Source organism: Podarcis cretensis (assembly GCF_951804945.1).
Source record: "Podarcis cretensis genome assembly, chromosome: 3".
Classification (NCBI taxonomy): domain Eukaryota; kingdom Metazoa; phylum Chordata; class Lepidosauria; order Squamata; family Lacertidae; genus Podarcis; species Podarcis cretensis.
In genome coordinates this window covers 18,305,113-18,326,168 of record NC_137172.1, presented here as the reverse complement: position 1 = coordinate 18,326,168, position 21,056 = coordinate 18,305,113, and the positions used below count along the sequence as shown (strand labels likewise).

Genomic DNA, 21,056 nt, shown 5'->3' with positions numbered 1-21,056 from the left:
TATGGATGAATATTAAGGCAAGCTGAGCAAACCACTTGCAGGGAGTAACCCACTTTCCGCCTCACGCCATCTCCTCCCTGGTTTTCTCCACAGAATAGCGCAGAATGAGCAAGAAATAGCAGGAGAGTTGGCTGAGAGGTCATTTAGCTGCCTGTGGAGCAAGCAAAACGTTGGCTGTTTCCAGCTGCCAGCACATGTTGGACTGGAGTCAGAAGGACCTCTAGTGAACTCCAGGAAGTGTAGCAGCAGCATCCCAGGAGTGGGAAAGGAAAACACTGCAACAACTATATTTGATGCGAGCTGCATTCCATTAAAATCAGCTGAAGTTCCTTTATTGGAACAGTGAAAAATACACATTTATTAGAGATGCTGCCGAAACTCACAATTAGTCAGTTCATATGTCAAATCTACTATGTTCAAACCTCCTATATAGCAAAGACCTGACTTTGATCCAACATACAAAATATTAAAGTAACTCCAACCAAGATATATATTATATATTTTTTCTGCACCTGCAAAGTCTGCATGTGTGGGATGGATGGGGTGGGTGTCCTAATAAGCTTACAATAATGCAAGGTAGCTCAAGGAAGCTTTAACCTTTAAAATAAACTTAATGGTAAAAGCTACAATGCCCATGCAGTGTTTATTCCAGTACAAAAGATATTAATTATGGGTTTTTTTTTCAAAGTTAGTCATGCTCAGTGTAGATCCACTGAAAATAGTGCATCGAAGTTAGTAATGACTATTAATTTCAAAGGGTCTACTCAGAGCATGACTAATGCTGCCCCCATGCAAGGGTTATTTCCAGTCCCATCTTGAAAGCACACAGCAGGAACAGGAGCACTTCCTTAGCCTCTTAAAGGCCTTTACCTTTAAAAAGACTTTAAAAATATATTGTAAAGTGGGGGAGACTAAAGCACCTTTGGAAATATCATGCTACAAGTTTAAATCTGAAGAAAATAGGGGTGGTATTCAACCATGTTTTACTCAGGCCGAAATTAATGAGCCTAATTTAGTAATGCTCATTCATTTCAATGGGCCTACTCTAGAGTAAAATTAGTTGACTACCACCCAAGATTTCAAAGGAGTAACAGAATGTGTAACTCATGCAGGCAAATTACGACACTGTCGATTCACCCACTATTTATTTAAATTAATTTTTATATAAAAATAAACACCCAATAGAAAAAATTATATGTAAGAACGCCTGCAAGTACATGATGCAGACAAAAAGAAATCAAACAGCTTGCTTATACAATATGAATGCCCATCATTAGATTTTTTTGAAGAGCCTTCTTGGTGGCTGCTCCCAGCCTTCGGAAATCTCTTCCTAGAGTTGTTAAGACTGGTTCCCTCCTTGTTGTCTTTCCACCGGCACATGAAAACCTTTTTATTCCAACAGACCTTTAGGGTATGACTGTTTTTAAAGAAAGGTCTGGTGCTGTGATGTTCATATTGTTGTTGTTATTATTTTTATAACATTTGTTTTTATATGGTTTGAATATTATTAGTGACTAAATGCTTTAAAATGATTGTATTTTCTGTTTATCACTTTTCTATTTTATCTGTGTTTTGTATTTTTATTTGTAAGCCACCCTGAATCCCAATCCAGGACAAAAGCAGGATAAAATTTTATTTGTTTGTTATAATAAAAAAACACTACCTAAAGGACTGTCCATGCTGCTGCAGTCATTTAGACCTTGCTTCTCACCAAAGTGATACAGCTGTGTCTAGCCTGTTTGACTTAAGGTTGAAGGTAGAGAGTAGCTCACATAACTATGCCTCCACACAAAGAAGAAATTGCTCCAGAGGAAAAAAAACAGGCACTGAGAACAAGGAAACCAAGTCTATAACTGGTATGAAGAGGCTTGCACATTGGCAATCTGATGTGGTGGTACAGTCTAAACAAAAGAATCATCACATCAAGGACAAGTAAAACAGAATTTAAGGTACAACAAGAGCAGTATCATAGTGAAAGTTGTATGTTGGGTTTGAGTTACCTTCTCATGGATTCTAATCTAAATAAATCACATTTCTGAAGATACCACCCAAATGTAATTCAGATATTAGAAGCCTGAAGTATGTTATCCGAAAAGAAAAGAAACAAAAAACAAACAAACATCTCTTCCCCCGGTGAGATGTGGGCACCAGATGTGCACCTTCCTTCTTCAAATGTTACACCAGAACTCCCAAAAGAGGATGCATGAGTCATTCATACTTCTGCCCTCCCTAAAAGGTATTAATCTCAGAATCCACTCAGTTATGACACAGAACTTATACCCTAAAATGTAGTAGCTTCACCAGGCATCCCCAAAATCGGCCCTCTAGATGTTTTGGTACTACAATTCCCATCATCCCTGACTACTGGTCCTGTTAGCTAGGGATGATGTGAGTTGTAATTCCAAAACATCTGGAGGGCTGAGTTTGGGGATGCCTGATCTACACAATCAAGGCCTTAGCTGCTATGGTTCCAGAGAACTTCAACTATATAATGGGTTGAATCCAGAGTTGCCAAGAGCAGAACTCCACTAATTGGACTCTTCTATAGGCAGAACAGGAGAGATGACTCTCAACAATTTCTCCTTCCTCTTGTAGGCCCCCCCCCCAAAAAAATTGTAGCCGTCTGGGGTACCATTCAGACCAGTGTGGGAGACCACTGAGGGCAAGTGGATATAGTTGAAAATCACCTGCCATCACCACTTCATCCTTTGGGAAGCCTGCTGGAATAGAATGTATTTCAGAAATGAAATGAGCCCTTCTGTTCACAGAATAGCAGCTCTCAATCTGTACTAAGTTGTGCTCCAAAGAATCTTTAGTTGACTTAGTTTTAAGTCAACTTCTAGGAAGATGAGATTGTTTGGTGTCCATTTTCATGAATTTCTAAAAGAATTAAAGAGCAAGATTTTTTTCCTTTCTCAAACCCAAAGGAAATGCTATATATGGGAGTATATTCTAGGATAAACAACAATATCTCACAGCAATCTAAAGATCTCTGAAGATTGCATATTCTGTCCAAACCAAACATTCTCTTCTAGTGAGCTTGTGAAACTTGCAATAATCTCAAAACAAACAAACAAACAAACAAACAAACAAACAAACAATGCTAAAAGGGCCTTAGAGGGCATTTTACTATTTGTTTTAACCCATTTTTTTATTTCACCCACCACCCTTTTTTATTTCAGGGCAATATAACTAATACCAAAAAACAGTGAATAAGATCCATAAAAATGCTTTGCGCATTTGTAACCACTGTGTACTTATTTTGTACTGCAATGGCCTATATCTATGTTTACTGTTCAAACAGACTGTTTAACATGCAGTTTTGTCTCCTTTTCACAAATACTATACTTTTTAAAATTGACATATAAACAAACTGACTTCTACTGAAAACAAGTAAAACTTAAAATCAACTTTCACCTGGAATATGAAGAAAGGGAAGTGGTTACATAAACTGCACAACACAGAAATTTCCCCTCCCCTTCATCACTGTAAACTGAGATGTAAACTTTGCCTGAAGCTACAAAAAGAAAAAACTTCACAAGCTAGTAGTGAAGAGAAGAAACCATATACAAAGTGAAATCTCTGCTATGCATACGGTCATCATAAAAGGCCATAGGATTAAGCTTCAGAACCCAGATTTCTTGCTGTAGCAGGTGTGCTGCTAGCTTGCCTAGTGAATTCTGAATGTTTCATTCTGCATGATCTGTCATGCATACATGGCAAACAACAATCAGGAGCAACCCTTATTGTCAAAGCAGCACTACTTACAAAAAGATATCTAGCTGCAGACAGGAAAAATCTAAGAATAACCAAAATGAAGAATAACCAAAATGTGCACTACCTCCATCTGAAATGGAGGTCTGTCACACTACACTTTCAAGGCCACCTGCTTTCCCACTTTATAAAACAAAATTTGGATACCTGAAGCCACCAAGTCATGGCCAGTTTGTACATCTTAGCTACAGATCACATATTGCTAAGAAACTGGTAAGTGACTCTGCCACACCTTCACAAACACATACAAATGGTTCAGCTAGCAGTTCACATTCATGCCCACAGCAAGAAGGAAGAAGGAAGGTAAGGTGGCAGGGAGACAAATGTATGACTTGCAGCATGATATAAGGTTCCAGATGGATAGACATTATAGAAGTTGCAGAAGCAAGGTAGATGTAGCAACTCCAAGCACAATCACCACAGGCAGTTGGGATCATAGCCTTTTGATGTGCATAGGAGACTGGGCATATTCTCGCCTCCTACTCTATTCTAAGTACAGTGGTACCTCGGGTTAAGAACTTAATTCGTTCTGGAGGTCTGTTCTTAACCTGAAACTGTTCTTAACCTGAAGCACCACTTTAGCTAATGGGGCCTCCCGCTGCACCCCCGCAATTTCTGTTCTCATCCTGAAGCAAAGTTCTTAACCCGAGGTACTATTTCTGGGTTAGCGGAGTCTGTAACCTGAAGCGTATGTATCCTGAAGCGTATGTAACCCGAGGTACCACTGTACATGTGAAGGAGGCAGAAGCGGCACCAAATAAGAACTTAATCTCCATTGGTAGTCTTCACTTACCAATGAAGGACTGTGCTAATGCATCAGCACAATAGCAGCAGCAGCAGCATAAATCTATTGCTTGCAAAAAGGAATGCAGGAACTATAAACTCTTTTGCTCAGGACAAGATTCAAGCAGCAATCCCATTTATACTAGCAGAGGTATACATTCCATTGGCTCCTTAGGTCTGTGCAACATGTGCAGGATTGTGCTACAATACCACTGATACATAAGCTGAACACATCTGTGTAGTGATCAAATATCAGCCAAGTCACCAGGAATACCAGGTGGCATCTCTGGGTAGCTGCTCCAGGACTCTGGAATTCTTTTCCCTCAGGAGGCTGTTAAATCCTCCTGTCCATCTGCCACAAAAATGTTCAGACTTTTGGGCTGGGTTGCCATTTAGGAGGAGAGGTTAAGCAGGTAATCCATATATTATAAAACTAATGTTTTGACATTTTCATCACTTGTAGTCACATTCCCTGGTTCCTCAATATAAATAGAAATAAAATCTAAATAAATAAGAAGTCCAGAGTAGCACCCATTTCTGGTAAAACTGTTTACTTAAACAATGATGCCATCTACCCTCCCAATGTTCCAAGCAAGGTGGGCTCCCTCTCCTCAAATTGCCACTGCTGGGCTACTCAGGAACCACACTGCCCTGAAAGGAGGAGAGATCTAGCTTTCAAAAAAGTTCTCCATAACAGCATCGGCTTTGCTGTTCTATTGTATAGTTTTAGTTGATGCTTTTTGCTTTCATGCTTTTATGTAAAAATGTTTTGTGAAGTTCGGATGAAAAACAGTATATAAATTCCTTAAAATAAACACCAGTGATACGCTGCTAGAAGCATTGTTTATTCACATGCCTGCCTTCCAATACTGTACAAAGTCCCTTTTCACATTTTAACTTCATTCTTTCCTAGGCTTACCACCTCTCCCCACCCAACCCTGCAGCTTCTCTGTACAGTATTTAAACAGCTACGGATGGAGATTAAACAAGTCAGCTCTCCCCCACCACTTGATCTCCAAACTAGGGAAAGAAGCATTGTTCCTCTGTTGAATTTCTACCCATCATACAACTGTTAAAAGGCAACAAAGCCTCTTATGTTGTGCAGAAATGGTAACAACTATTCTGTACAGTTCAGCAGCAATTTTATAAAACAAGTTACAAGCAGATTGCACACAAATTCTGCTTTATTGTAGAACTGGACTTCAAGGATCAGATAGTCCAATCCCCTACAATGCAAGTATCTCAACTAAAACCTCCATGACAGATGACCATGCAACCTCTGCTTAAAAACCTCCAATGAAGGAGAATCCACCACCTTTATTAATGTCATCACCTTATCACCTAATCAATAGGCTGCATAGGTATTTTCCCAAGTGTGTTGAATGTTCTACATTTCCAGCTAAGCCGGAAAATTAAGCTCCAATACGTTTTAAAATATCAAAGCAGTAAGAGGCTATAGCAAACAAGGGATTTTTCTCCCTTCTAGATTCCGATTGGTGGAATTTTCAGGAAGTGCCTTCAGTTTCCATGGTAAAAATGGGAAGATAAACATGCCTGCAATATTGAGCTAAACCATTTTAAAAGGTATATACGCACTTGGCAGTATACTAACTTAAGAGCATGTCTGTGCTTCAAGCTTTTGATAATCACTGGTTCAATGATGTACAACACAAAATTAGACCACAAAAGGTATCATTAAAAAGGAGCATTTATTTCTCCCTCCTCCCAAGCTACCTCAGCACTCAAAAGAGGAAGAAACCCACCATGCTGAAGTATATTGCACAGCATGGACTTAACAGCTTCTGCGCCCCCCCCCCCCCCCGCCCCTTCCCTCATCTAAGTCAGACAGACATGGGTAACTGGTGGCCTGCCAGATGCTGCTGCACTCCAACTCCCACCATCCCAGACCATTTGGTCATTTGAAGACCCTCCAACTGGAGGGTCACCCACCCTTGCTTTAAGTGATCTGTACATCCCAGTGGGAGAATTTGCGCATTTAACACAAAACCATGAGGATAAGCTATTGTATGCTGCAAGGACAGCAGTTTTTTACTTCCATTGTAGGTTAACCAGTTAGCATTACATCTGAACCCTAAACTGATGTTAATTTCAACCACAATTGAAAGGGGCATCAAAGGTAACCTAGCCCAACTCCCTGTCATTGCAAGAAGTTCATACCACAGTATCTGAAATGGATGGTTTGAATTTGGCTTGTTCCAGCAAACCATAGTTAATATTAACCAGTTTTTCAGGTTTAGGTGACATGGCAAGCCAGCCTGCGGTTCATCTCAAATGGAAATGAAAGCTTCCAAACTCCTCTTCACAGTTGTGTCAGAGGGGGGAGGGGACCACAAAGGCTTGAAACTCACCTAGACTTGTTCAAGGAACACTAAACTACGTCTAAACATTACATCTGAAGCAGCCCATCATCAGTGTGAGGGTTCAAGTTTGTTTCATAGTGAACACTGCAGTCTCTTAATTTTAGACTTGGTTAGACATGGGGCTGCCAATACCAATCGCCTGAACTTTTCAGTATTCACTTATTCCAAATCTTGCAATTTACAGGTAATCTAACCTTTTGAACACCTGAAAAGCAGATATGCAGTGAGAAGCCAATTCCAGTCACTGCATGCCTGGCACCAGCAATTGGCCAGAACAGGTCCCAGTGGCCCCTCACTGGTCCAAGCCATTTGTATCACCATTCATGGCCCTCTCCCGGATGTTTTTCAGCAGTGAGTAGTAGTGCTGCCTTTGAACAGGAGCCAAACTTGGCTCCCATCCACGGTGACTGTCCATCATTTTAAGTCATGCAAAATGCAACACCCTGGCACATAGGTTTATGGCATTATAATTTCACAGATCTGTAATCCACATGGGACACCAAAAGATTCCATTGATCTATAGGCAGAGGAATTGCATTTTGGATAAGTTAAGATGGCAGATGGCCACCATGGATGGAAGCTGGTGTAGCTTCCAGTCAAGAGTGCCACTGCTTGTGTATTCTTGAAAAATGTCTAGTGCCTTGTGGAGGGTGATGACTGACATGCAGATGCTACCTTCCTGCACTTCTAAGCAATGGCTGAAAAAGCATAGGCAGCAGGTTAGATGTTTTGATGACAATCTTCAACTTAGGACCAAGTTACATAGGACACTAAGCACATCCTTTTCAGTTTTCTGCATGTTTTTAAAACAGTGACTAAGAGGTACAGTGGAGGGGCGGGGGCTGATGAGGATGTGCTGGAGGGAGCATTTCCACCACTAATGCAGTCCAGTGAAAGTCTCCCTACCCCACTACTATTTGCTCCAGTAAAAAAGTTTCCATTAGCATCAATGAAAGCTTTCAGGATCAATACTAAGTAGACAGGAGCAACACTCATCAGGACTGTGCCAGAGGAAACTGTTCAACCCCCTTCCAGCACACCACAGTGCCAATCCTGATCACCCCTACTCCATAGTTGTTTAGTATTGTAAAAACATTCATGTTACAAGTGGCACATTTAGCGTCATGTGCAGCTTGGCCCTTACTTCTTCCAGAGTAGCCTCGCTGAAATTACAAGACTACTCTAAAAGGGTGTCGCTTAATATACAGCAACTTCCTGATTTACTGGAAAATATCCCAGAAAAGCAGTTTGACTACTTGGCGTACTATTCCTATAGCATATACAGGGTGTGTAATCCCTAGCATTCATTTAACACTTCAGAGTACTCCAAACATTTTACATACAATTGCCTCAGTAAATTTGTCAAACCACACTGTTATATTATCCCTATACCACAGATAGCATGCCTCTCAGTCCCAGCTACTGGAGAGCACAAGTGGAGAGATTGCTATTTCATCCATCCTGATTCTGGGCTTCAACAGGCATTTGGTTGGCCACTGTGGGTAACAGCATGCCAGATAGGCAACTGGTCTGGCCCACATGGCTATTCTTGTGTGCTTATGTAACTTGCAAAAGGCTACCTAGCGAGTTCACGGCAAAGGAAAGATCTGAGCTGGTGAACCTCATGGCTCACAGTTCAGTCTCTCAACCACTACCCTGCACTAACTGACCCCCTTTCAGAGTTCATATAAGGCCAAACACACACACACAAATGCAAGCTTCACTGGCAGGCTGAATTCAGAACACAAGTGGAAATGTTTCTTACCATGGTCTAGCTTACCCATTGCGCTTAGATAATGACTGAAGGCTTGACACGGGGGACTCGGAGTCTGTGTGGCCTTGTCGCAACTCATAGGTGCAGGACTCCTGTCGGTGTCAAAAGAGAAATACCCACTGGAGGATCTGGACAGCAGTGGGGATCTTCTTACAAATATGAACAACGGGGATCTGGTAGCAAACGGACTGGGGCTGGAGGGTGGTGCCAGTGGTCCCTGAGGGCTACTGGGTGATGAAGTGTCCCGCTCGCCCGAATGATTACCTTGGTACACAGTTTGTAAGGAGGTAGGGGCCCCAGGCCGAAGATGCTGAGCTGGCCTTTCAGCAGGCTGCAATTGTCCACCCTCTCTACCGCACTCAGAAGTTAAATCAGAAGATTGTTTTGCCATTGGGCCTTTTATTTGTGTTCTCCCCCTGAAAAATAAAAGGAGAAAAAGAGAAAGGCAACTGAAATTACACATAATGTTCGCCCAAGACTAGGTTAATAGTGGTGGAATTGCAGTGCAGTCATTAAGAAATACAATACAAATACAAACCACTGTGTGTTTTCCATCCCCTTTTCATGTACAAATTAACCAGCATGCCAGAATTAAAAATAAAAGTGAGCACTGTTGAAGATGTCAACCTGTATTATCCAGTCCAACATCATTCACAAAAAAAGCTTCTCCTGGTGAAAAGAAAAACAAGTACAACAAAAGTTTGAAGACAAAACTTGCTAGCCAGCTGAGCAAGCATTCCAAGTTTGATTGTGGGGGAGGGGGGAGGTGGTTCAACTGGCTAAGAAAAGAAAGAAAAAGGAATATTAACTTGGATCACCAATCCTCCCCAAGTCATTAGACAGGAGGATCAGATACAGTGTTGAAATGTTAAGTGAGCAGTCGATGGCGTGATTGTGCAGGACAGGGAAGTCGGCCAGGCTCTCTCTCCATTGTTCTACTGAATATGCTGATCACAGCAAGTCTGGAAGGTTTGGCAAGAGCAATCAGTTGTAAAAGTGCGTCACAACAATAGCGTTTGTACACTGCAAAGTGCTCCTCCGTTCACTCCTCCCCTCCCCTCATCCTTTCTACGGCTGGTTCGCCACCACCAAATCCTCCTCTCTGCTAAGAAAAAGACGCAAGGAAACGTTTCACTTCGAAACCTTTCGAGACGCCACGGCGACTCTTATTTACATTTTGTTTCGGTCGATGGCAAAAGGGAACAGCAAGAAACGAACCACAGTCGGTCACTCCGGCAGGGAGACAAGAGGAGACACCACCACCCGCTCCAACTCACCTTTATTTACTTTCTTTCCAAAATGTCTAGCGTGACTTGACTAAGCGCTCCATCGTTGCCCGATTGAGACGCAACCAACAACAGGTTGAAGAAAAATGTCAATTTAAAGACACGCATACAAAAAGTTGGAAAAACCATCACAAGCACGGAACAAAAAGGTGGGGAGTAGTGGGGAAAATAGCCATGCAAAGGCAAAGCCTGGGAAGGAGCTTTGGGGGGAGGGGAGCAGGAGAGAGGGAGGTGGGGGCAACACCCGCGCTGTGACTTGAAAATAAATTCAACTGCAAGCTCAAGTCGCTTCTCCTCGGTCTGAAGAGTGCTCGTTGGGAAACGACACCGGGCGGCAGCCCGACCGGGAACGTGGAGGACAAATCCCTTCCCGCTATGAAACCCAACAAAGGGAGAGCGAGCTCAAGGCAGGAGAATAACAGACCCAGAGACGGGCACACACACAAAGGGGGAGGGGATAAGAAGAAGGGGTGGAGACACAGGCACGCACACCGAGAGACCCCGGCCCACAAGCCCATCCCACACACACACACTCGCAAACGCACCCATCCCCCGGCCGCTACTTACGCTTTATGGCGTCTGAGTCATCCCGAGGCAAACCCGAAACTTCCCCTAGGCTGACCCCGCTCCTCCTCCGCGAAGGCAGAGGCGAAGAGGGCGACGCGCACAAACATATACACACGCCGCGCGCGCGCCGGGAGAACAAGCTCTCCTCCGCCGCCGCTGCTGCTGCTGCTGCCGCTGCTCCCGCCGCACGCACAAAACACAGCCAGCCAGGAGGGCACTGCCGCGCTCTGACCGCTTCTCCAAACACAGGGCTAGGCGCCCGCCCAGTCGCCACTGTAAAAACATTCGCCGAGGATTCGAGGCCAATCCGGAGCGGCAGGGCGGTCGCGCTCCGCCCACCTCAGCGCGAGGGCTGTGTTTACAAACTCGGCCAGAGAGAGGGCGGGAGAGGCGCGGGCGCGCGCGCACAGCCTGCCACAACCCTGCTCTGCGCCACGGCCCGCCTCCCTCACTCCCACTCGTCGTCTCCCTCCCTCCTCGCATGTCCTCAGGAGCTTCCTGGAGCCGCCGCCGCCGCCGCGGCACTGGTGGTGACGATCGAGACGTAGTTCTGCTGCAAGGAGCAGCAGCAGCCGCTCTTACGCCCTGGCCCGACGACCCACTTTCCACTTTTGTTTTTAAACGGCGGGGGGTGGGGTGGGGAGAACCCTACAAAGAATGTGGAAGGAACACGCGCGCGCGCGCGCACATACCCGAGAAAACCTGGCGACGCATTTACCGCGGCACCAGTTTTTCGAGGAATAAAGCTTAAGCTTAGTCAGATGCAAAGCCACGGATGCATCGAGAGGCTGCCCCCACCTCGTCCGAGCTTCACCCGGAAGACTGGACTCCGCCCTGCTTCTGCTTAGCCTCTGGGTGTAGGTTTGTAGGGATGCTATTTACTCCTTTAACCGGAGTATCCACGCCCAGTTCTCTCACCCTCAGATCACTGGTTTGAAAAAGAATCTGTTACCAATCCAAGCGCAGGCTCCTCTCTTCGTTCACGGCATGCTATGGCATTTCACCAGCCTTTTCCCTATTTTTTCTTTCCACCCCCCACAACAAATTACACACTGTCTCACCCACACCCCATTCATCCTTACAGCTGACACCCTTACCAGATCCTCACACTTAATGGATTGGTGTATTATATATTGTTATTATTTATTAAATTTATATATCACCCTATACCCGCAGGTCGTCTGTCTGTCTGTCTGTCTCTCTCTCTCTCTCTCTCTCACTTGCGCACACACACACACACAACTCACCCCAGCATCACACAGCCACACACTATCCTCACCACAAATTCTTAACAGACCTATCCAGACACACACTTTGTCCCCATTGAGTCAGCAATCCACTCATTTCTGCAAACAGGCCCTATTGCAACCACAGCAGTCAACCAGTCTCTTCCCCACCCAAAAATTTCCAGTTGAAATGGCATACCTATCAAACCCACAGAAGACCCTACAGGATGTTCCTTTTCATTCCCTCTACAGCTAGCATCCACATCCTCAGGTTCACCTGGCCTCCATAAATTGTCAATTTCCTCTCCCAACCCAGAGTGGTAGCGGGGGGCATGTTTTTTGCCTGGTTGAAGCCTTCAGAGGGGTGCATTAAGGCTCCCAGCCTGTGTAGTGTGTATGCAAATGTGTAAGTAGGGTGCCAAACTGGGTCTTTGACCCAGGTGAAACAAAGTCTACTTTTGCCCCTGCCCAACCCATTTAAGTTCCACACAAGTGTAGCACATGCCTCATTTCTCCCTCCAAAATGCCTTCTCCTGTACATGTAAAGTCCCTCAGTATGTTAGAGTCACCTCATTCTCCATGCACACACTATGAAGTGCACACAGCACTGCAGATCTGCTCCCACAACGTCCTGTCCTCACCACACAATTCTCACAAAACACCGTCTCCAAGCAGTCATCATGCCTTTTTCAGCCCTTGTACTCCACCAAATGCTTCCAAAGACTCAAATTTGAGTTCTAATATTAACATTCTCATTCTTCCACAAAGTAACCCCTATCCATACTCAAATCAACCAGAAAGAACCTTGCAAAAATGTGTAAAAAAGAATGTAGTGCAGCAGTTTAGTTTTGAGTTTGAGAAATCCTGATTTGACTCTTAGTTATAAACCTTGACTTGTCTCAGGTGAGTCACTAATTCTCAGGCCAACCTGCCTCGCAAGATGGTGTTGCTTTAAGGTTCTAGGAAGACGAGTGGGCAGGGATAGAAATGCTAAATATAAAAATGACACCCTACACTTGTTTCACAAACTGGAAGCACCAGCAGCAGTGACAATGCAACCAAGTTTTGCATGCCTTATTGGTAACAGGCCTTTTTTCTTTCTTTTTTTACTGGCCTACCTATCCTTGGCTAGCTGCCTGTCCAAACAATCACAGTGCTGATCTGCTATGGGATACTATTAAGTTCTGGTGCCCTCAACCAATTATAACGCAGGCCTTTAAAAAACAAGAACCAAGGTTTATTTGGATTGGTGGTTTTTTTAAAAAGTCAGATTATAAAAAAATAGGTTGTAAGCACCTGAGAGGACTGGGGCTGGAGATGAAATAGCACAGGAGACAGTTGTGCAAGAGCAGAAAAGTGGTAGAAATGATAGTGTGTGCAGTGTTGATGCTGGGCAGGGAGTGGGTAATATACCGTACCAAATTATATAACAAGTGGATATAATTAATACCAGTTTAAGGTTCTAAGTAGAGAGAAGGAAGCCGATGCTCTAATAAATGTAGAGAAGGGAGTCCAGGGTTCTTATTTAGTACATTTATATCCTTCACTCTTTCCATCAAGAAATTAAACTGGACATGTTGTCCTCATATCTTGCCCTGGAAGGACATGAACTTTCCACATACTTGCACACCAACATGGTCCTAAATCCAGCTAGCCACCACCATAGAGCCTGTTCCAAACTTGCACACATGTGTCACCAACAGGGTCCCCTTCCCTCACCCCCACCCATTAGGACCAAATATAAAGTTTCTTGTCTTTCTTTAACTGTCTGGCCCTTTCACTTCTGTCACTCTCCACTCAGTATGTCACAACCCTCTTAAATCCTTCTTCCTCCCCAGAGTCACCTACTGTCCCATTTTATCAATATACTCACCTTCCTTGTCATAACAGTCCAACTTTACATCTAGGCTACCTGGTAGGAGACAAATTTCAGGGTGTTAACACAGATGGATAGATAGATAGATAGATAGATAGATAGATACAGTATAGATAGATAGATAGATAGATAGATAGATAGATTAACAAGAGGCAGGCAGGAAAGGCCCCAAGCCTTTTGATACCTGGCACTGAAAAATTCAAATACAATATTAAAAATACAGTAATAAATGAAATACTTTGCTCCCACCCACCACCACCATTTCCACCCCAAGGCCGGCTTAAAGAAGTGCAAATGCCTTTGAATAAATGAATAAATAACCACCCCACCCGTCTTTTCCACACCTCAAAAACCACGACCCATCCTTACTTCAGGAACGCTCCTTTCTCTCACCTTTTCTTCACCTTTCTTCCTCCCCGCCCCGCTTTACAGCTTCCCACACTTTTAAATACTTTATTAAGATTATGATTATGATTATTTACAACATCTCCCGCCGCCCGCCGCCCCCCCCCCGGCGCCTCTGCCCGTTTTTAAACAGCACCGATTTCTCGAGGTGCGTTTTCCTCACGCCCGGCCTTATTTCTAAACGGCCCGCCGGCCCGAGAGACCGCGCAGCCGAGTAGAAATGCGGGAGAGGGACGGGACGAGGTAAGGCTGCCGGGCGGCCTTCTCCTCCTCCTCCTCCTCCGGCATTCTCCCAAGACGGCGGCTAAGGAGAAGACCCGAAGCCGGCCTTTGGGCGCCGCCGGGACTCCCCGCCACTTGCCTGCGGCTGCTGCCTGCCCGCGCCGCGCGCGCCTGAAGGGAGGAAAAAGGCGCCTTAGGGCTTGCCAGGTCGGCCTCCCGCTCTCGCTCCTGCGCCGGAGGCTGCTTCTGGCGCCAATCACCTGAGGGCGGAGCCGCCCGCGCGCCTGAGGGAGGCCGGAGATATATAGATATAGAAATATATATTTAAGACAGCCGGCATGCAGAACTGATAAGAAGCCGGCGTTGCGTCGATGACAACAGCTTCGTCCACTGCCAGGCTCGGGAGGAAGTTGGTGGAAGTTAGCGGGAAACTCTTGCACAACAACCCCGCGCGCCGGCTCCACGCAGGGTGGCGGCGGCGGCGGCGGCGGATCTTTCTTTCCTTCTTTCTTTCTTTCCCTCAGGCAGTCGGCGCGAACGAGAAGCAGTTCGCTGGTTTCGAAACCAAGCAGAGTTTCGCCGCGGCCCTTCCGCCTCCTACAGCCAAGAGCCTGATGAGACCGTAGTACTGTATAGCAAAGCGCGTGCCTTTAACAGGGGGGAAGTTTCTCTTTCAAAAGCAAACAGAAACGCCGTTCCGTCTGCCGTCAGGTGCTTTTATTTTATTTTATTTTATTTTATTATTTTATTTTATTTTGTGTTCTTAACTCTCTCCTCCCAGAGCACACATAATCTGTTTTAGGGGAAGGAAGGCTCAGATGCGAATGCGAGCTGAGTATGAAACCAGAGTGGGTGGTAGTTATTCTGGACTGCTTAATTTGAAACAGAAGGGGGTGTGAGATGTTCAGAAGCAAGAAGGAGGTTTGGCCAAAACATCTGGAAGATGCTCAGACTCAAGACAATGGTTTTTAACAGAGCTGACAAGTGCCGGGATTGGCTTGTGGTCCTCCACATTTTGTTGCTGGCCTGACATTTTTTCTGCCTGAGGCAAGTGACAAGATGGTCCACCGCTTCCATTTCTTTACAAAAGCTGAGCAAAGAGGCCCCATTTGCTCTCCTTACAACACTATGGATGGGGGAGCATCCTCCGCCACATCTGAAGGCAATGTGTTAGATAAAGGCAGAGATCCCCAACCATTTTGGAAATCCATATTATTATTATTAATAATAATAATAAATTTTATTTATACCCCGCCCTCCCCAGCCGAAGCCAGGCTCAGGGCGGCTAACAACAATAAAACAGTACAACACAACACAACACTCTAAAAACATTCATTACCAAACTAATTCAAATTAATTTTTCAAATTAAAATTAATTAAAATTATTCTCGGCCAAATACCCATTTCACAGAAGAAAAACTGGTGGTGCTCAGAACCACCACCCCATCAAAAAAAGAAAAGCAACCCATTGGGTAAAACACCTGCATATAACCCAAATCATAGAAGACAGAGGGAAAGGGGGGGGGGGGGACAAACATGGCACCCCTCCCAAAAAAAGGTCATCAAATAAACATAGCCACTTTAACCCACATTTGGTATCATACCCAATTTGTCATTAACTATATACCATCAACTCTTCAGACTGAACAGATTTTCTATAGGCAGTGATATTTTTCCCAAGTAGTGGGGGCAGTCAAGTGTGATTGCTTATTCACAATAGTCATGTGAAGACCATACCATGTGATATTTCTGAATATGTTTTTTGGCTTCAGAATCAGCTTTTGCGGTCCTGATTAAACTGATGACTTCTAGAACATGGCTCAGGCAGATGGTCCCTTGAGATCCACCCACATAGTGCATGCCACTGATACCCGTATGATTCTAACCAGACACATTTCTGTTAATTCCATCCCTTGCTTCACACTCACTGGGGAAAAAAGTCCTCTCCTCTTGAAATCAATTCCGCTGTTGGTCACCTCCGATGACTATGCTCTCTATAATCTTACTGTTTGTTCTTCTCACTATTCTACATGGTAGTCACCTACCACCCACCTTGATGATCTGCCTTCACCTATCTACAGTCTGTTACATAATTTGAACATGTATCATGCCGTAACCAGAAGCAAACAACTGGTTCATGAAAGGATAAGACACAGAGATTCTTCTAGTAGTAAATGGACAACTTTTCAAAAAAGCCATAATGTTTACAACTGACTTCTGAAGAAATCTCTTAATCTTTAACAAAGCATTTTAGTCAAAAATGTTTAAAACCAAGATAGAGTATCATCTCGAGTATAATAGATGTTGTACACACTAAATACTGCACTAACAAGACATACTGGATGCAGTTTCCACAAATGATGCTTCTACCTAATAATAATATGAATAAGAACAACATATATATATATTTAAAACAGCAATAATTTATAATAATATAATAGTAATTTGTATCTAATTTGAAAGGCCTATAGTTTAGAGGTTTACCTGGTTGAAGGCTGAGGCTATATTTGTTCTTAAACTTGTTTCAGCAGAGCTATGCTTACCTTAGGACAGGGGTCTGCAACCTTTAAGACAAAAAGAGCCACTTGGACCCGTTTCTGAAGAAAAAAAACAACTGGGAGCCACAAAACCATTGCGACATTTAAAACAAATATATCTCCGGAGCCGCGATCTGACAGCGGGTGGGAAGGTGACGTCGGGACGGTGCGTGACTAACGCACGCACTGCCCCCATGTGACGTCACAGCCAGTACAGCGCCCGCCACAGTGGGAGGTGTCAGGGCGCACAATGCGCCTCCTCCCCTCACTAATATCCGCCCTGGAGCCGCGGCAAAGGTGTAAAAGAGCCACATGCGGCTCCGGAGCCGCGGGTTGCAGACCCCTGCCTTAGGATATAAAGCAGGATTTAGAACACATTTTCAGAGAAATCAGCACAACCGAGTGCCTTCATGGGCCCCAGCTGCAACAAAACATATCTTTCCTGTATCGGTCTCTACAGCCACAGCAGGTGCTGTAACTCTTAATGGTTTGACCTCACCCGCAAAGGTGCACTCCTCCTTTGCCTCCCAAGGCAGACGGATACCAACCATACTCCTTAACTTTTATGAATGCAAGTATCACTAGTATGCCTCTAGTAATACCAGTCATTGGGGAACAGAAATTGAGGGCTATGACGGTTGTTGGCCACTGTAATAACAGAATGTGGAACTAAATAGACTTTTGGTCTGATCCAGAATCTATGCTTCTTATGTTCCCTCAGGGAAAGCCCATTCTGCCCTTTCCTAGGGAGCTACTGTCCACCTTAGAGAGCAGGCCTACATACTGTCTAGAAAACAGAGTGAAGGAGAAATCCTGAGTTATGCCACACATCACTTCGCCAAATATGGTCCTTGTAGAGTGGGGGAAAGTGAGGAAGGTATTCCACTATATAAAGAGTTGGGGAACAGTACATAAATAATGCATGCCCTTGTTCAGAATGAGACAGTGTGAGAGTAAATAATGCTATTTGCTTTTCAAACACAACCTGTATCAAAGTTAATGTACAAACTACAACAGGAATAGACCGGGTGACCACTTTTCAGGCATGTGGAATTGTACGCTGCAACTCTTTGCTACTGCAGCTGAGCAGTGGCTGTGGAAGGGGGACTCAATATGAATTTTAGAGGTGCAGGCATGTGGGCTAAGATGACATTTATGGAAAACAAAATGGCAGTCATTTCCCCATCTGATGTTCAGAACTTGAAAGATTATTTCCCATAAGCACCTATACCCCTAGCTATTGTAAAATATGTAAAAGTTTGTTGCATTTTCGGCACCAAAGTGACTTCTCTGAGGTGCAAATCTGGGCAGTCTATATGGAGGTCCTGGGCTTTCAGCTTTGCTGATGTGGTCCAAAGGAAAGCAATGCTATACATTTTGCACCAGCTTGGCTGCAGTAGTCCAACCACCTTAGGGACTCCACTTCAGATGTATGCAGGGTTTACTCCTTAGCCCAGGGGACAGCAAGCTTTACCTTGCCTTGGCCGGTTCACTCTAGCGGAGATCCCTCTGTGGGTCGGATTGTGCGCACGCCCGTGATTTTCGGCATCTGCGCAGATGCGATTTCTGGCATTTGCGCATGCACAGACACAATTTCTGGCACTGTGGAAGCAAGTCCCCGTGCCATGCTGCACCGGTTTAGTGCAGCGTGCAGGGACTCGCCGAGCAGGCAGCTCAGTTTGGGGGCGGCTCGTGGGCTGGTTAAACGACCCACGTGGGCCACGGCTTGTGGCCCACGGGCCTTAGGTTGCCTACCCCTGCCTTAGCCTTTTCTTTTCCTGAAGATGTTCCACAAGACAGTGGGTATGGGTTGTTCCTTGGGGTTTATTCCTGAAGCCTTTTTCACAAATGAATACAGTGGTACTTCAGGTTAAGTACTTAATTCGTTTCGGAGGTCCGTACTTAAGAAGCTGAAACTGTTCTGAACCTGAAGCACCACTTTAGCTAATGGGGCCTCCTGCTGCCACCGCACTGCCGGAGCCCGATTTCTGTTCTCATCCTGAAGCAAAGTTCTTAACCTGGAGCACTATTTCTGGGTTAGCGGAATGTGTAACCTGAAGCGTATGTAACCTGAAGCGTATGTAACCCGAGGTACCACTGTATAGCTATAAGGCAGTGGAGGTTTAGGATCAGAGTTTTCCATCTACATGGGCTGCCTTCCCAGGTTGACAAGCCCTATCTGCTCCTCATTTCCCTCTACAGCTCGTGTAGAAACCACCTTCTTGACAGTTGGACGCAGTATTGATCTTGTCTGCTCAGTCTGCCAGAGTCTGTCTTCACATGCAGGGGAATCCCCTAACTTACCAAGGGTTTGAGATCCATCAGCTATCCTCACCTGGTTTAGCCAGCCAATCAAAGCTGTTCCTGGGGTATGACTGCTGTTGCATGCTAACAGCTTCTAGGAGCCACAGATGAGAGTGTGGGAGACCCTCATCAAAGATACTACCCATCCCCGAACACACTATACATCCCAATTTAAAAACAACAAATTAAAATACATTGGGGTTTTTTGCAATTTAAATTGAATATATAATTGGAACATTGCTCTGAATCTTGTTTTACCATGAATGACGTTTATTTGCCTTGCTACTAAAATGTGAAATGGGCTAAATTATGTTTCCAGTTTTCCTAGCTGATTTGTTACAATATTCCAAGATGCCAGTAGATGAATTAATCTCAGTTTGGAACACATCCTCTCTGATGAGAAAATGGCCTTTCAATCTGATCTGTGTTCACTCAGATTTTGCCATTTCTTTCAGTTTCAGGTCGTTAGGATTTGAGGAACAAATTGGATAAATGTTTTCAGTATTGCAGGAATTAAGATGAAAGGGGGGGTCTCTATGAATCCAAATGAGAAAGATGAGAAAGCTGAAATCCCCTTCAAACCTTCTTCCTCTGTGAAATCCCCAATTGGGAGTTGCTACAGACTCATTAGTAAGCATTTGTTCCCAACAATCCTGAGTCACACTGGATCGCTTGCTTAAGTCTCTCCAAAAGCCTGTCATAACTGCCTTCATTCTGCTTTCTAGGATGCCACTAGGCAGCACTATTGCACTCAACCAGAAACAAAGCCCTTTTTGACCCTGCAAAAATGTATAATGTGGCACAGGAGAAACCTATGCCCCACATTCAGTGCTTTTCAGGATAATCCTATGCATGTTTATTATTTCTTTCTTTAAGGGTTGCCAGAAGACAATTCCCTATCTCAGTGTTTCCCAAACTTGGGTCTCCCGCTGTTTTGGGACTACAATTCCCATCATCCCTGACCACTGCTCCTGCTAGCTAGGGTCCTGCTAGCTAGGGAGTTGTAGTCCAAAACAGCGGGAGACCCAAGTTTAGGAACTACTGCTCTATCTGAAGGGGTCATCCACTTGAAATTCAAGTACTGCCTTAAGATAAAGAACCACAAGAAAATAACAGGGGCCTGGACGTTACCTGCAAAGCAGACTGAGCAGGTACACAGGTCGCTTGTTCAGTCTCCCCCACTATGTTGAGATGTATCTCTATTTAAATTATAGCAATTGCTTCTAAAACTGCATCTATACCTATACACTAGCAAATTCGATGCAAATCACTGTTCTCTTTTGTGGCACTGTGAATGGCCACCCTATCCAAAGGAAACACAACCCAGGTGTGTCACTCCTGGGGTTTCCCGCTGTTTGGGGACTGGGGCAGGGAGAAGCCTACAAATATTATTAATGATGTCTTCCTTTTGAGTTCTTAAGCTGCTGTGTTAATATATCAAGCTGATTTGAGGACTACATTCTATTCTTGCTGGCTTTTCTTCACTTGTGAACCAGAGCCAGGGCCTTTTCAACACTGGCTCCGGCATGGTGGAACACTCTGTCTCTTGAGACCAGGGTCCTGCTGGATCTGATGTCTTTCCGCAGGGCCTGTAAGACAAGCCTTTGGCTTGGAATCAACTTGATCCCCTCCCCCTCATTCCTTTTTCCTTTCTCCTTCTGTGATGGAGAACTCATATTTGGGGACTTCCCTGGCTTTTTTCTGGCCCACATTGGACCAGTCTGGATAGTTGGCCTTGGTGAAGATTTGATGTTTTCATCCCCAAAAGTTTTTTATTTGAGTTTCTACTGAAATGAGGCTACATTTTAATGTTGTATTTTAACCTTGTTTTTAAGTTGTATTTTAATCAATTGTTTTTATACCTGGTGTTAGCCCCCCTGAGCCCGGTCTTGGCTGGGTAGGGTGGGGTATAAATAAATTA

The 21,056-nt window shown here is 44.5% G+C and overlaps 2 protein-coding genes across 19 annotated transcripts in view; one reads left to right on the top strand and one right to left on the bottom strand.

The window, feature by feature from the left end:
- Window positions 1-14,079, bottom strand: part of BCL2L11 (BCL2 like 11) — a 38,943-nt gene extending 24,864 nt beyond the window's left edge. For 2 of the 5 annotated variants that reach the window (XM_079969051.1, XM_079969052.1), the window contains exons 1-2: window positions 10,566-11,738; window positions 8,719-9,128 (exon numbers count right to left, since the gene is read on the bottom strand). In XM_079969051.1, coding sequence (XP_079825177.1) covers window positions 8,719-9,103 — 385 coding nt within the window. In that variant the 5' untranslated portion in view covers window positions 9,104-9,128; window positions 10,566-11,738. The other 3 variants (XM_079969050.1, XM_079969048.1, XM_079969049.1) reach the window with 3 other exon arrangements.
- Window positions 1-21,056, top strand: part of LOC307211921 (uncharacterized protein) — a 340,964-nt gene that overhangs the window by 280,158 nt on the left and 39,750 nt on the right. The window contains exons 1-3 of one of the 14 annotated variants that reach the window (XR_013836604.1): window positions 14,241-14,315; window positions 14,819-15,005; window positions 19,591-19,765. The exons of 10 other annotated variants lie outside the window; for them this stretch is intronic. The gene's annotated coding sequence lies outside the window, so the exon portion shown is untranslated. Of the gene's footprint in view, window positions 1-93; window positions 1,880-14,240; window positions 14,316-14,818; window positions 15,006-18,562; window positions 18,701-18,947; window positions 19,766-21,056 lie in introns of those variants that run through there. 3 more of the 14 variants (XR_013836606.1, XR_013836607.1, XR_013836605.1) reach the window with 3 other exon arrangements.